This window comes from Zootermopsis nevadensis, unplaced genomic scaffold (genome assembly GCF_977971745.1).
Source record: "Zootermopsis nevadensis isolate Lab colony 2312 unplaced genomic scaffold, Znev_1.0 Znev_ptg000001l, whole genome shotgun sequence".
NCBI lineage: Eukaryota > Metazoa > Arthropoda > Insecta > Blattodea > Termopsidae > Zootermopsis > Zootermopsis nevadensis.
In genome coordinates, this window is record NW_028259133.1 from 14,852,630 (window position 1) to 14,866,299 (window position 13,670).

The 13,670-nt window shown below is 39.0% G+C and overlaps 2 protein-coding genes and 1 long non-coding RNA gene across 8 annotated transcripts in view; 2 read left to right on the forward strand and 1 right to left on the reverse strand.

Annotated features, from left to right (window-relative positions):
• Window positions 1-13,670, reverse strand: part of LOC110830078 (uncharacterized) — a 91,596-nt gene that overhangs the window by 9,888 nt on the left and 68,038 nt on the right. For all 4 annotated transcript variants that reach the window (XM_087343534.1, XM_087343539.1, XM_087343529.1 and 1 more), the window contains exons 4-11: window positions 11,730-11,974; window positions 5,360-11,273; window positions 4,500-4,856; window positions 2,390-2,631; window positions 1,708-1,837; window positions 1,455-1,601; window positions 921-1,043; window positions 243-478 (exon numbers count right to left, since the gene is read on the reverse strand). In XM_087343534.1, coding sequence (XP_087199660.1) covers window positions 243-478; window positions 921-1,043; window positions 1,455-1,601; window positions 1,708-1,837; window positions 2,390-2,631; window positions 4,500-4,856; window positions 5,360-11,273; window positions 11,730-11,974 — 7,394 coding nt within the window. The remainder of the gene's footprint in view (window positions 1-242; window positions 479-920; window positions 1,044-1,454; window positions 1,602-1,707; window positions 1,838-2,389; window positions 2,632-4,499; window positions 4,857-5,359; window positions 11,274-11,729; window positions 11,975-13,670) is intronic.
• On the forward strand, window positions 267-11,391 carry LOC147875211 (uncharacterized). Its single transcript, XR_015533813.1, has 3 exons — window positions 267-408; window positions 1,442-1,620; window positions 3,191-11,391. It is a non-coding gene; the product is annotated as an uncharacterized LOC147875211 (long non-coding RNA).
• The window catches only part of LOC147875212 (uncharacterized), a 72,503-nt gene continuing 71,408 nt past the window's right edge, over window positions 12,576-13,670 (forward strand). The window contains exon 1 of one of the 3 annotated variants that reach the window (XM_087343582.1): window positions 12,576-13,356. In XM_087343582.1, coding sequence (XP_087199708.1) covers window positions 13,252-13,356 — 105 coding nt within the window. In that variant the 5' untranslated portion in view covers window positions 12,576-13,251. The remainder of the gene's footprint in view (window positions 13,357-13,670) is intronic. The other 2 variants (XR_015533809.1, XR_015533811.1) reach the window with 2 other exon arrangements.

Sequence of the window (13,670 nt, forward strand, 5' to 3'; positions counted from 1 at the left end):
AGCAACATCCAAGAAGACAATCATCTTCATACTTGCCACTGTGACAACCTGAAATCTCAAAACGTTCAAAAGAACCATAATGGGACATAACATATTATCCAATTTAGTGGCAGTTCAGTGATGCAAATTTCTTTAAACTGGGAATGTTTTCATTTTGTGTCATACTTGGGAATTTAAGTATTAAATACATGTAATTTCCCACAATATGCCTTATGTTCTAGAATATATAGTTCTGTACTTACTTGGTGTGTTGGTGTGAGGTAGGAGACAGGACCATGGTCAGCAGCACTGCCCTCGCTGCTAGAATCTTGGATCATGGCACGCTTGTCAAGCGTGTGTGTGGGGCTGCGATATCTCAAGAATCCTGTCCCTGTGCTGCAGGCTTGCTGTGATGAGCGCTTCAGGCAGGTTAGTACCACACACACAATCAACAGACCAAGGAGTATTGCCCCAATTGTGACCAGTGCAATGAGCAGTACTGCAACAGGTTTTAAATTCATTCATGTAATGCTGTCAAGTATGTGTATGTGTCATGTTAGCCAGTTATGCATATATAAGTACATTTACTGCACAATCTAGATACATCTTGCTTGTGAGGGAAATACTTAAATCTTATAGAATTAGAAGGAAAATAAATTGTGCAAAATATGTAATAAGTTTATTAACGTACAAGTGCAAGAGGCTGTTCTAAAAGCCTGTAAATAATGTAATTGATTGATGATCTCTCTGCAGGTGAATGGTTCAGATCTAGGTCAAGATATTCTGACTGGGGTATTTATGGATTTATGCAATCTATTCTGGCATATTCCAGGACAATACTTTCAAACTTCACCATTAATAATTAGTTTAACATCCTACTCTATTCCTAACTGTGTTTCTAAACGAGCTGCTAGTCATTCAGTTACAATGTTTCATCTTACCTTTAAGATTGATATGACAGTTTTCTCCGGCATACCATTGAAAGCACTCACACATCAACTGTTCATCACCTCGTGAGTAACAAGTCCCATGGTAGTGGCATTTCTCACAACCAATCAGTTCAGCTGTGGTAACAAATAGACCAGTTATTTAGTCACAGTGGGAGCAAAATCATAATTTGAACTTGGCAGAATATAGTAACATCATGTCCATGAGTTTGTATTTATACAAATAATCTTACACCAACTTGCCCTTTTTTATAAACCTCAGCAAAAAGACTGTTTCTGGGAACTGCTCAATAAATTCCCTGACTCTCTGACATTACAACTATCAAACTGAATCTGTTGAACTAACAGGCAATCTTATGTACCTCATGCTGAGTTTGGTGTGTGGACAAAAATACTGGAAATCCTTTAATTTGAAGCATTTCTTGTAGCACTTAACCATGTTCCATCCTTACACCTACATCCTATAGTTTTAATTAATGTATTTAAGAAATATTTCTTGAGAACTTGGTTTACAGTGAACCATCTTACCTGAGCAGACTCGTCCAGGAAAGAGTGAGTTCTCTGAGAGGTCTGTGTATCCATCTTGGCAACTACAGGTGTATGTGCCTCGCAGATTAAAACATTGAGCATGTTCAGAACAGTCATGGAATTGGCGACTCTCACATTCATCAAAGTCTGCATGCAGAATCATTAAGTATGTATTAATTATATATTGTGGTCAACTTGTGAGTCATAATTTATAGATTTCAGTACAGTTGATACTAAGGCTTTGTGCACTCACCTTCAGCTTTGATGTGGTGTATGAGGTCTCTGTTAGCAAACATTTCAGTGCTCCCTAAACTGTAATTGCTGGTTCGTAGTGACTTCTTGAACACATCCTGTAATCGTGTCTCCTCTATGTTGTCTGACAACTGGAACAGTAATACACTTATTTCAAATTTAATATTGCACTGAGAGTGTAATCTGAACTAAATTACAGTTACTTTTCAGTTCAAAATTTGTCAGTTCATATGTGTTGGGGGAATATTTGGATATAAAGAAATTGGTGTTACTTTTGTGAGAAAATTACATAATAAAGAACTCTTCATTAATATTGTTAGGGAGATTAAATCAAGGGGGATAAGATGGACTTGGCATGTAACATGAATAAGAACATAAGAACTTCTTTCGAAACCGTAGGAAAAAGGCCACATTAGAGACCTGTGTATAGCTGAAAGACAATATGAAAATGGATCTTAGATAAATAGGGTGAGTGAAGGTTGGGACTGGACTTAAGTGGCTTAGAACAAGACAAGTTTCTTAGAAGCAGGAAGTTCTTTAACTGGATAAGTAACTATAACCTTTTTAAGAAAGATTCTGGATAAACTGAAATTTGGATGATTAAAAATGTGATAAAATGCAAATATGCAGTGGCAACCTGAGAGTTTGTGTACTGTGTCCATAAATTTCAGTAAGTTACATACCTGTACATAGAAGTTAACGGTAACCCCATCACCTTTGTCAGCTGGCTGGAAACCATTAACAACCACACCATGATAGATGTCTCTGAGATCAGACTGCATAACCATTCGATCCAAACCCTCTCTTGCAGCCTCAGTAAGTTGCTGATAGTGTGATGAGGTGGTGTCTTCCAGTGAACTGCCATAGTGGAGAGTTTCCTTACCATGACGAGCCAGTCCCACCTTCATTTTGTATGTATACGTTGCTGTGGGTATAACAGTGAATGGAAGTTATTAAAATAGAAATAAAAATATGTCTTGATTGAATAATAGTAAAGACTGCGGGTAAATTAAAACTACAGCATATACAAACACTGACCAAAGAGTATCAGTCAAGGGTAAGTTGCTTTCATGAACAGATGTGTTATGTTTCTATGAATAAATATTACTAGCATATCTTCTTGTAGTGCTTCTGATAAGAGTGAAGGAGAAAGAAGAATCAAAATGCTGAATGTACTTTCTGAACAGTTGGATAATTATTACCTGAACATTAGTACATCTGTAGCAACTGAGTACATAAAATGTAAAAGGTGTGTAGTGGTGAAGTGTGATTTATTCTGTTACATGCTGAGTTGACTGTTGATAAAATGGAGTGTTCCGACATAACACATTGTTTAAAACGGAATGTCAGATAACTGAAGGTTGGATAATCAGGATTTTACTGTGTTTGATTAAAGTATGGTGGTCCATCCAGCATTGATAGGATTTATTTTTGTTTTAGTATTAAACAAAACCAATGTTCTTACTCTTTATTTTTATTTGCAGCAAAGCATTGGTTCATTAATACTGGTAGTGATTCCTAAGCCAGTGGCTTCATTCTAGTAAGACGTAATTGTGTAGCTGTTTTCAATGATAGTTATCCCATACCTTGGATAACATGGTGGATGTTAGTTATTGCAGGTCAGCTTGAAATATTATTTCAGTTTGTTCAGATGAACCACAAAAGGGAGTTCAAAAGATTTATGTCAAAAATTCATTTTACAAAATAAAGAAAAGTTACAGTGGAACCACGGTTCCGGAGAATTTGGCGTAAATGCGTCTATACGGAAAGGAAGTTTATATATTGGCTTTATTCTAAATATTTCCTTTATACATGCTTTACAATTGCGTAAAGTTTGATTAAGACATTGCTTATTTAACTTGAATTAGTTACGCTTAAGATGTGTCTGTGATAGATGAATGTAATGTAATGTAATGAAATGTAATGTAACATTTCCTAGGTAACAACAATACTGAGTAAACAGATGATGTTTCCTAGGTAACAATAATGCCGAGTAAACAGATGACGTTTCCTAGGTAACAACAATTCCGAGTAAACACGACGTTCCCTAGGTACACTTGTTACACTTTTTTGCTGAATGACCCTTCCTTATAGACGTATTTACGTCAAAAAAACCAATTCGTGGCAACAGGACATACTGACAACACTAGATAATCAGATGGAAATCAGTGTGCACAGAAAAGTAGAGCTTTGATCCATAGGGAGTAAGCAGAAACCCTAACCACAGACTTTTGTTATTTTGTTATAAACAGTGTGTATGAGATTTTGAGAGTTGTCTTCAGTTGTGTATTAAATGTTTATCACACTACATTCTTGCATTTTGTAGAAGATATGTTACCAGTAAGACATCACCTTGCCAACCTGCTGAAAAACAGAGTGTATTTTCTGTCTTTATATCAACATCTTATGCTTTCTAGTGCAAAGGTTTTTCTATAAATTGGACTTGACAAGACACTGACCATGCTTAGGTTTAAGAAATGAAGTATTATAATACTGGGGGTATGGTCATGCACCCCAGACCTTCCTCAGGCACTATCCTTGGAGTGTTTTATGACCAACAATTCTACACCGGACCATCAACAAGGAATATACTATAAATTGTTATTTATTTTTTATTTTGGCAGACACTTCTATCAGCATCCTTCTACTGGTTAGGTTTTATAAATGTTACAGAACAGTACTTATATTTATTTGCTTATGTGAACATAAAATTAAACACACCTCGTGCACTTATCCATTCAGACACCACAATTCCCCCCTCCCCCAAAAGTTACAATTTTAGTTATTACTTACGTCTGCATGGCCTATCAGGGAACATTCTTGCAAACCCAGGCCTGCAGACACAGCTCATGCGTCCTTCCACCTTTTGACACAACTCATTTCGAGCTGCACTACAGTCTGGCCTACAAGAGTTGCTTCCCTGGTTTCTGTTGTTGAAGTGGGTAGAAGGTGTATTGTGATGTGGAGGGGCAGCTATTAACACGCCACCCAGCAGTACTGCGTGGTTTACCTCACTGTTAGGATCACTTTCATCATGATTTGCCACTTCATTATAATCTTCTCCACTTTTACTGCCTTTGTTAATATTTATAGTTGCTGGCTTTTGGTCATTCACCACCACAAAGAATGACTCATTCTCATCAGCTCCACCTTCAAAATGCAATGCAAAATGGCATGTAATATCCACCACAGTTGTAATCATTATACAGCTGGAGAGAAAATACAATCAAAGCACATGAAGACTTAAAGATAAATAGATACTGCAAAAGTGTCACATTGTCATTCTCTCATCTTATACTCAAGACAACCTCCGTAAGGTCTTTTTTATCAGTGGACAATGAACTTTGTCCAATATAATTATATCTTCATTAATTTCAGATGTCTACAGAATAATGCAGTATATTTAAAATATATTTCTTTCTGTCAGTTTATGCATTTGTCTGTAATTTTATCACCAGTCTTTTAGTGAATACAGAAACAGCAAATTAATCCAGTGGAATTTGGAATTAAAGGTACTGGTGTTTACTTGAAAGATATTTTATAAGAAGTTTTGCCCAGCCTTTATATACCTCACAAAAACATTGTATCTAAATTACAGAAGCAAACAAGAGAATAGAACATTATGGTAAGAAGGCAAATAATTACAAACTCACCAGTAAGTACTCCTGTGTTACCAGTGATGTTTTCATTTCTTACATCATTACTGTTCTTCTCCATGTGAATTTTATTTCCCTCTGAAGTGCTACTAGGTTTCACCTGTTCTTCCTGATCCTTATCACCAGGATCCTGCACTGGTGATGTTGAGAGAGGTTTGACAGGGAATGTAGGGTAATTAGCAGGGTCAAATGGTGATGCAGGGGCATACACAGAGGAAGTTGCAGAAACAGTAGTTGTAACAGTGGCAACAACACTTGTAGGATGCACCAAAGTATGGAACTCTGTTTCAGTGACGGTATCTACGTGAGTAAATATTTGTGTCTTTGTAACAACTACAGTCCGTGTTGAAGGCTGTTGGCCGTGGCTGCTCATTACTGTCGTTTCTGTCATAGTTACTGTATGAGTATGCGTATGGGTCACATAATGTGTCGGGATTTCAGCAGCACTGCTGAAGATGATCTTGTCATCATTGGAACTTGCAATGCCTAGGTCTGGTTTATGGTCCTTGTTCTCAAATCCCATAGCATCATCATCATCGTCATCACTATCAGTGTTTGAATGATAAAAAGATTCATTTTCTTTGTGATGATCACTAACCAAACTTGTGCTTTGTGTGGGTTCTGCAATTTTAGATGGCTTCACTACCATGGTTGAAGGTTTTGTGAAGAGATTGCCAAAAATTGTCTTTGACCCTATTGAAATTAGTGTGGTTGTAGCACTTAGCATCGATGTCTTCTTCTTCTGAATATTTTCAGATGGTGTAGCATGACCCTGTGAATGCGGTATATTACCTGGGCTTTCAGAACCAATTATAATGTCTTCATTCCACAAGCCTTCTGTGCTGTATGTTGTTTTTCTCTTTTCAGAATCCTTCACTGCTGTTGGTGATATCACAGGTTCTTTTGGAATAGGTTTTCCAATGACTACAGTTTGTAGCACAGGTGTAGAATCAGGAAGAAGAGGTTTATCTGCACCACCTATGATTGTATAGCTATTTGGACCTATTGAGACATCATCAGTTGCTGCAGAAGTGTGGGAGTAGATAGATTCTGTTGACTCTGAAGTGGAAGGTCTTGGTGGCCTTGGTCTGTCTGAAGACAAAGGTGGTCTCCATGTTGTGATGGGACGTCTGTGTGTATAATTTGAATCCTGAGGTAAGGATGGTTTCTTGATAAGGTTTTTATTTTCATCTTCATTTGGTTTAGTTACATTTTCTGTATATGTGCTTATTGGAATAGAAATCTCTTGCAAAGGTGGACGGATCCAGAATGGCCTTTTATCACTTGTTTTTTGTATGGTTGTTGGTTGTTCTGTTGTTGGTGGCAGTTCAAATTTGTACGGTGGTGGCTTGGTCCTGATAGGTGGTCTCCTGTGATTGCCAATATTAACAACTGGTCTGTGAGAGGAGACTTGAGGTTCAATGCTAAGCATAGGAAATCGCTGCCCATTGCTGCCACCTGGAGTGACTCGTGGTGGAGGGGCAAGACCTACAACCAGTTCATCTGTGTTGAAGTCAAAATCAGGCTGCTTTGGTACAGATGGGAGGATGCTAAATGGGCGTGGGGTATTGGCCTGAGTTTCTAAATCATATAGTGGTTCTGATGTTGAAGGTTTATCCAATTTATTCAGGTCATCATGTTTGTCAAAGATTGGTTGTTGAGGTCTGTGATTCATATTTGCACCACCAAAGTTAATTTCTAATGTTTTATTGAAATGTGAATTTTCATCATGTTTGCTATTCTGAGGATGCTGCTCTGAATTTGTATTCAGTTTACTGTCAGAAAGTTCAGATTGATGGCTTTGAGGTTGTACGCTGTACGAGGTTCCATCTGTATAAGATATAACTGGTTTCTGTTTCACATGATTCCAATTATTTGATGTGTGTGGTCTGCCTTCAATTACCACTTCAGGTCTTGAATGTTCAGGTATTTCTTCAGAATTTGGGAACTGTGGTCCTTCATTTGGTCTAAATTGTTGCAATGACCCATTGACATTTGTTGAATGTGATCTATTATCAAAGTTTGGTTGAGGTTTGGTGTGGTGTGGTCTTTGTTCAGTGATCTGAATGTAAGGGGTTTCTTTATAGTTTGGCTTGTAAGGTCTATTTTCAGGATTTGGTTTCAGTGGTCTGTCAGGTTGTGGTGGTTGGTCAAACATTGACTGTGGTGGTTTCATTTGATGCAGAACTTCATCATGTTTAGCTCCCAGGATTGTACCAGGCCTCACTATGATAGGGCGATGGGTTGATGCTGAATTAGCAAGTAGAACTTCCACTGGAATTTGGCCAGGCCTTAAGGGTCTTTGGTTTGATTCTTGCATAACTTCACCTCCTTCTACTTCTGTTGGGGCATCATTGCCATCTGACTGAATTATATGATCCTGTGTCTTGGGGCCTGGAGGATGTAAACCAGTTGGATTCAGAGGAATAGCAGGGCCGTGGAAATTTCCAGAGTTATGAAAAGAATCAGGTTTGAAATGTGTGTGAGGTGGTGGTGGAGGGATCATGAAATCTGTTGGTGGCATTGGATGATGTGGAAATGAGTGACCATGTACAGGTGATGTAGATGAAGTGGGATGGTGCTTGGCTGGAGGTGGAGGAGGTGGCAGCTGCTGGGTTGGTGGCCATGTTGGTCTGTGATGATGACTGTGTACATTTGGAGTGGGTCTTCTGTTTGGTGTCCCAGGTCTTCCTTGAAGTGGCACATCAAGAACAATTCCACTTGGTGATACATGTTCTCCATTTAGAGAATAATGACCAGGAGCTATTTCTACATTCAGTCCTTGTCCTGGGCTGACATCAACATTTATTCCTTGTCCTGGACTGACATCAACATTTATTCCATGTCCTGGACTGACATCAACATTGACTCCTTGACCAGGACTAATCTCCACATTTATGCCTTGCTGTGAAGTATGATCATTTATATGGCCGATGTTTTCTGGTTCTTGTGGTGGCAGATCCATCCTCGTTCCACTAACCTGGGAATCATGGGATGCATGATACTCAGGATGAATATTATGTGACTCATTTTCAGGCCCACCTATTTCTACAAATCCTGGGCTTGATTCAGGTAATGGATGTGGTGCTGGATCATAGAACCCATTACCTTGGTCACTGAAGGTGTGAGAAGCTGTAGAGCCACCATGTGGTATGATCACATTTGCTACTTGTGAGGGTTGTATGTTGACCAGCAGTGGTATACCTGATGAACGATCAAGTGAAATTGGCTCTGTTTGACCAAACACTTGTATGGGATTACCATGTATGATATCAATTCCCTGATTTACTGGTTTACCTTGAAACACTGTTTGTAAATCAGATATAGCAGAAGCTTTAGCAGGAACATTCATAATTTGTTCTTCTGAGTAATTCTCATGTACATTTGGAAGATGACCACTGATATCTGGTTTGGCCACTGGTGGAGGTAAAAGTGGAATATCGTCTTCTGATGGGTGGTGGTGTGAGGAGGAGTGATAGCCATGTTCCCGTAATGGTACATGATCCCTCAGTGGTGCATGGTTTCTGTTTGGTGGTGGTGGGAATGTTTCTCTGAGAGGAATGTGCCCTGAGCCATGTTCTCTAATTGGTGTATGACCAGAAGGTGTGTCCCTGTTTGACCATACTGTTGGTGGAGGTGGAGGTTTCATCCCCAGAGGAATTTCATCCTTGTTGCCATTTATTTTAGGTGGCCGTGGACCCATTATTGCTGGTTTCCCAACAATTACATCACTGTTAGCTGTTATCACTTGACCAGGACTTATAGGAATACCATCTCCCAACAATGCACTTTCAATTGGTCGACCAATTGCTGCAGAATCCACAGGCCGGCGTTGATTTGTGTCAGGGAACCCTTGTTGCGGCCATTTCATGTCACCGTTTAAATTAGCGATACCTTCATATCGCTGACTTTCTGCCATGGCCACATCTTCTGTGTCATCTCCAGCAACTGCACCTACTGGAATATAAATTGGTGATCTTACAGGTGTTGTGCTTTCATGATCTTGTGGATAAACAGGTTTAGGAGGGACATAAATAGGCAGTGGATTTCCACTGTTGTCTCCATAATAGGCAGGCCTTGGTTTGGGTGTAGTTGAAGGAACAATTATAACAGATGTGTCATTGCGCCTCTTGTCATTATTGAGATTACTCTGTATTAGACCAGCCATTGCATTGATGACAGGACCCAAAGCATTCAGACCATTAATGCCAAGTGATCCCAAACTCAGAAGATCACTTACTTCAATTTCACTTCCACCTGGACCAATTCCTCCTGTGGGTTTCTTATTTGCCGGATCTGACACAGGTATCATGGTAACATTTCCCCCATGTTGTGTCATCATAATCACCTGTTCTCCTGGCTGTAAAGTGGTTCCACTTGGTGTTACGATGGATGTTGCTAGAATGGAAGTAAGATATGAGACAGGTGAGAATGTTATGGGAAGAGAACTAGGCAGTACAGTAGTGGCAGACTCTTGAAGTGCTGGAGTAGGGGAACTAACAAGTGGCTGGGCCCCTGGTGTATCCTGTGAGAATAATGCTGTTGTACCTTCTGTATTCAAAGCTATGCTCTGGATCATGCTAATTGACAAAACACTGCTAAGAGATGGAGTTGCTTTTGTATGACCTCCCACTTCTATAGCCAGTGTCTGTGATGTACTAGAACTGTCTATCTGATCTTCTTCATCAAAGAATATGATGGTTGAACCTTTGATAATATTGTTGACATTATCACTTGCTTCCTCCATAGATGATGAGAGTTCATGATGAACTGATGTTGGAGTAACCTCTGCATCCACTGTTGAAGTTGGTTTCAGATTGTGATTCATGGCTGTAATCTTCAACTCCTGACCACCTGAGAGTGTAGCTGTTGCAACTATTGAAGAGCTTGACACAGAATCTGCATGGATTGAACTACGTAGTGAATCTAAGTATTCTGGATCAAGAAGGCTGCTGTCTACAGATTCAGTAACAACGTTCTGAACAATTCTTGTTCTTGAACTAACAATAGTTGATATATGATCACCTCCACCATCCTGTAGAAGAGTTGTGAAATAAGTAAAAGTAGTTAGGTATGTTTTTGTTGCATACAAATGAAGTGACTGTTTTTGAAAATCAATTTTTTCATCTATCTTAGATGTTGGTGTTACCTTAATTTCATTCTTACTTTTGGTTGGTATTAAACTTGGTGGCATTGTGCGTTTTGGTGGTACATAAAATTTCTCTGTAACTACATCAGAAGAAGTTGCTATATTTGTACGTATAACTGTATTTCCACCTTCAAGGAAAGTACTGAAATAAGTATATGTCACAAAGTATGTCTTGACTACATTTGTAATGGACCCTTGCTGGAGTGATGAATGTGATGCAGCAGGTCTGTTGTCTGATACAATGCCTTTCACCTCAGTTGCTTTCTTATTAGACTCTGTTATGACAACCTGTGTTAATATATCTTCAGTGCTGACAATCTTCACATCAGTACCATCTGTCAGTGTCTTGGTGAATGCTACTGTGCTCAAATATGTATTTGTATCAAATGTAGATTGTCCTGATGGCTGCAGCTGAAGCAAATAGTCATGTGGTGCTGTCAGAGTGTTAGTGACAGTATGTTGTGATGTAACAACTAGTGGAACATCACCATCAATCAAAGTATTTAGATATGTATAAGTAGTATGAAACACCCCTGTGGAAAGGAATGGACTTGCTGAAAGGGTTAATGCAGTTATGGGTGTTGGAGTGATCGTGTTGGTTCCTGTCCGTTCCTCTGTAACAACATTTGAGACAATCTTCTCGTTACTTGAAACAGTGGTTACACCATCCTGCAGGAATGTTGTTAAATATGTATAGGTGGTAAGGTAGGTGTTTGTTGCAAAAACATTCTGTTGTAGTGATGAGGATAATTGGGCTTCAACCTGCAGACAGAAAAATATTCATGTGTTCATGGAACAAATAATGTTATACACACGGTGAATTCAATTTTATGTTTTAAGACAAAATAAAATGAAAAAAATGTTCAGTGAGAACTTTGAATTGTAAGCTTATTAATTTTTAATTATATAAAATGTTAAAATGAACTTCCATTACGTGCCCCCCCCCAGCACACACACACACACACACACACACGCTGCTCACACGCAGTCATCATCATTCACACAACATGACATTTGATGATTTAAAGATAGTGGTCAGTTCCATGCTCTGGCCACTTTACTCCTGGGGAAAAACCAAGTGACAGTCTGAATGCAGTGATGAATTAAACATCTTTACTGGCACTTATACTGCAGTCAGCCAGTCACTTTTCTGACTGAGTTATCTATTCCAGCTCAAATTAGGTGAAAATAAGCTTGATATTAAGATTTCTCAGTTACCTGAGAGCTTTCATGTGGTAGGAAGAGCACCATATGATCTGTAAGTGTGCTGGGTGCCAGCGTGATGGGGCGAGACAAGGAGCTGGACAGTACACGCAAAACTTGAGGCTCCCCAGGCAGAGTACTCCTGTCACCTGCTACAATCACCTCCACACCATTACTCATCACTTTGGTGGCCAGATTGTATCGTGCTTCTCCTGCTCCATTCACATTCAGCCCACGTGCCTCCACTGGTCCGTTCATCTCTGCATTGAACATTCAGGGATTCACTGACTAAAAGTGTTACTTTAACTCTGTCTTTTCCTGCACAACTCATTGTTTGTGGAAATAACTAATTTACGTTTTTATGCTCTAAAAATTATTTATTCTCTGGTTTTTTCATGCCATTCCTGTGGACTGTTACAGTATCTATTAACACCTATATATGTAGTAAACCTGACATTCTGATGTTTTTGTGACTTGGGATTTTGTGGTTTTCCCCAATCATCTTGGCCAGCCTATGAGTCTTTGCGCTGGGATTGTGATAATTTTAAATTCAGAAATTGGGGGTGGGATTGGTATTCTTGTATTACTTTAAGCTACTGTACTTTGTTCAAGTTCAGTGGGGTGCACTCGAATCAAACAGGATATATACCAATGATGAGTAACCTGCAGGCCTGCCAAATTTTTTATGCAGCCACAAGTGAGTTCTGCAAATGAAAAACTAAAAATACTGAGGTCATTATAGTATTCCCAAAATATTTGCAAAACAATTTATCGTTGGAAGAAGAATTGAGGGGGTTTGAAACAACAATGCAGATCTCTTACAAATTAAAGCCGCCAATTTTCAGTGGTTTTCTACCACAGCGTAACCTTTTTCTTTCGCCGGATCGACTTGGAGTTCAGTATAATCGAGAAATTAGTTGCCTTATTGCCAATAAAAGGGACCACTGCATGTGCAAGTGTATATGAAGAAGTCACGAAAGTGCATGCAAGTCCGGATATCCCAATACGGATTAGCTGCACTTCGGCGGATGGAGCAAAAGTGCCGCAAGGAACAGTGGCGTGTCGTAGCTCATTGCCAACGACGGGAATAATACAACGTATCACGATTTGACAATATTCAATTGTTTGACACATCAATAAAACCTTTGTGCGAAATCTCTCAAAATGACGACTGTTGTGGTGGTTTCAAAACTAGTTACTACCCACTGATGCTGACATACCCAAATGAAATTCAGCTTCAACAGAAAATCATCTGGAGTATAACGCCACAATCAACTGATTTACAGTGCCATTTGACGTTAATGTTCAAACTCTTCCGACCGAATTTTACATTTATTTCCGGTGTGTTACAGACTTGGACTCCGTAACTTTTACATTGCCTGTGTTTCGTGACTATGTACGGTGAATGAAAACACTTTTCGGAAGCATATATGTTTGTGAATACTTCGTTAAAAAATTAGAGAGGCCAAGAGTAAATCTAGAAATTGACTAGACGACGAAGAATTGGAAAGCTCTCTCTTGAGTTGTTGTTTCCCATATGCGGCCATATATTGAAAATGTGATTGCAAAGAAACAGTGGCAAGCTTCTCATCCACGTTCCTCAGTCATTCGAAACAGATCTGTAAGTCATAACAACATATTGGTAATTATTCTTATTGCACCCACATTAGTAATTCTAGTCGCTGAAAATCCTAATGTAAAATGTTGTTGAAAAAGTATATGGGCGATTTTCATTATCATTGCTTGCGACTCGCCCAGGGTTTGGGGTTATTTAAATTGGCCGTCGTTCAAACGAGGTTACTGATGTATACTGTTTTGTAAGAATGTTTATTATAAAATTCCCTCCTGCCGTTAAACATAGGTTAGATTATACAGTATGGGAACAACTTTACAATGGAACTCTATGAATTTCAGCCTCTTTGGTTTACATTCACAATAGATAATCCACTAAGAATA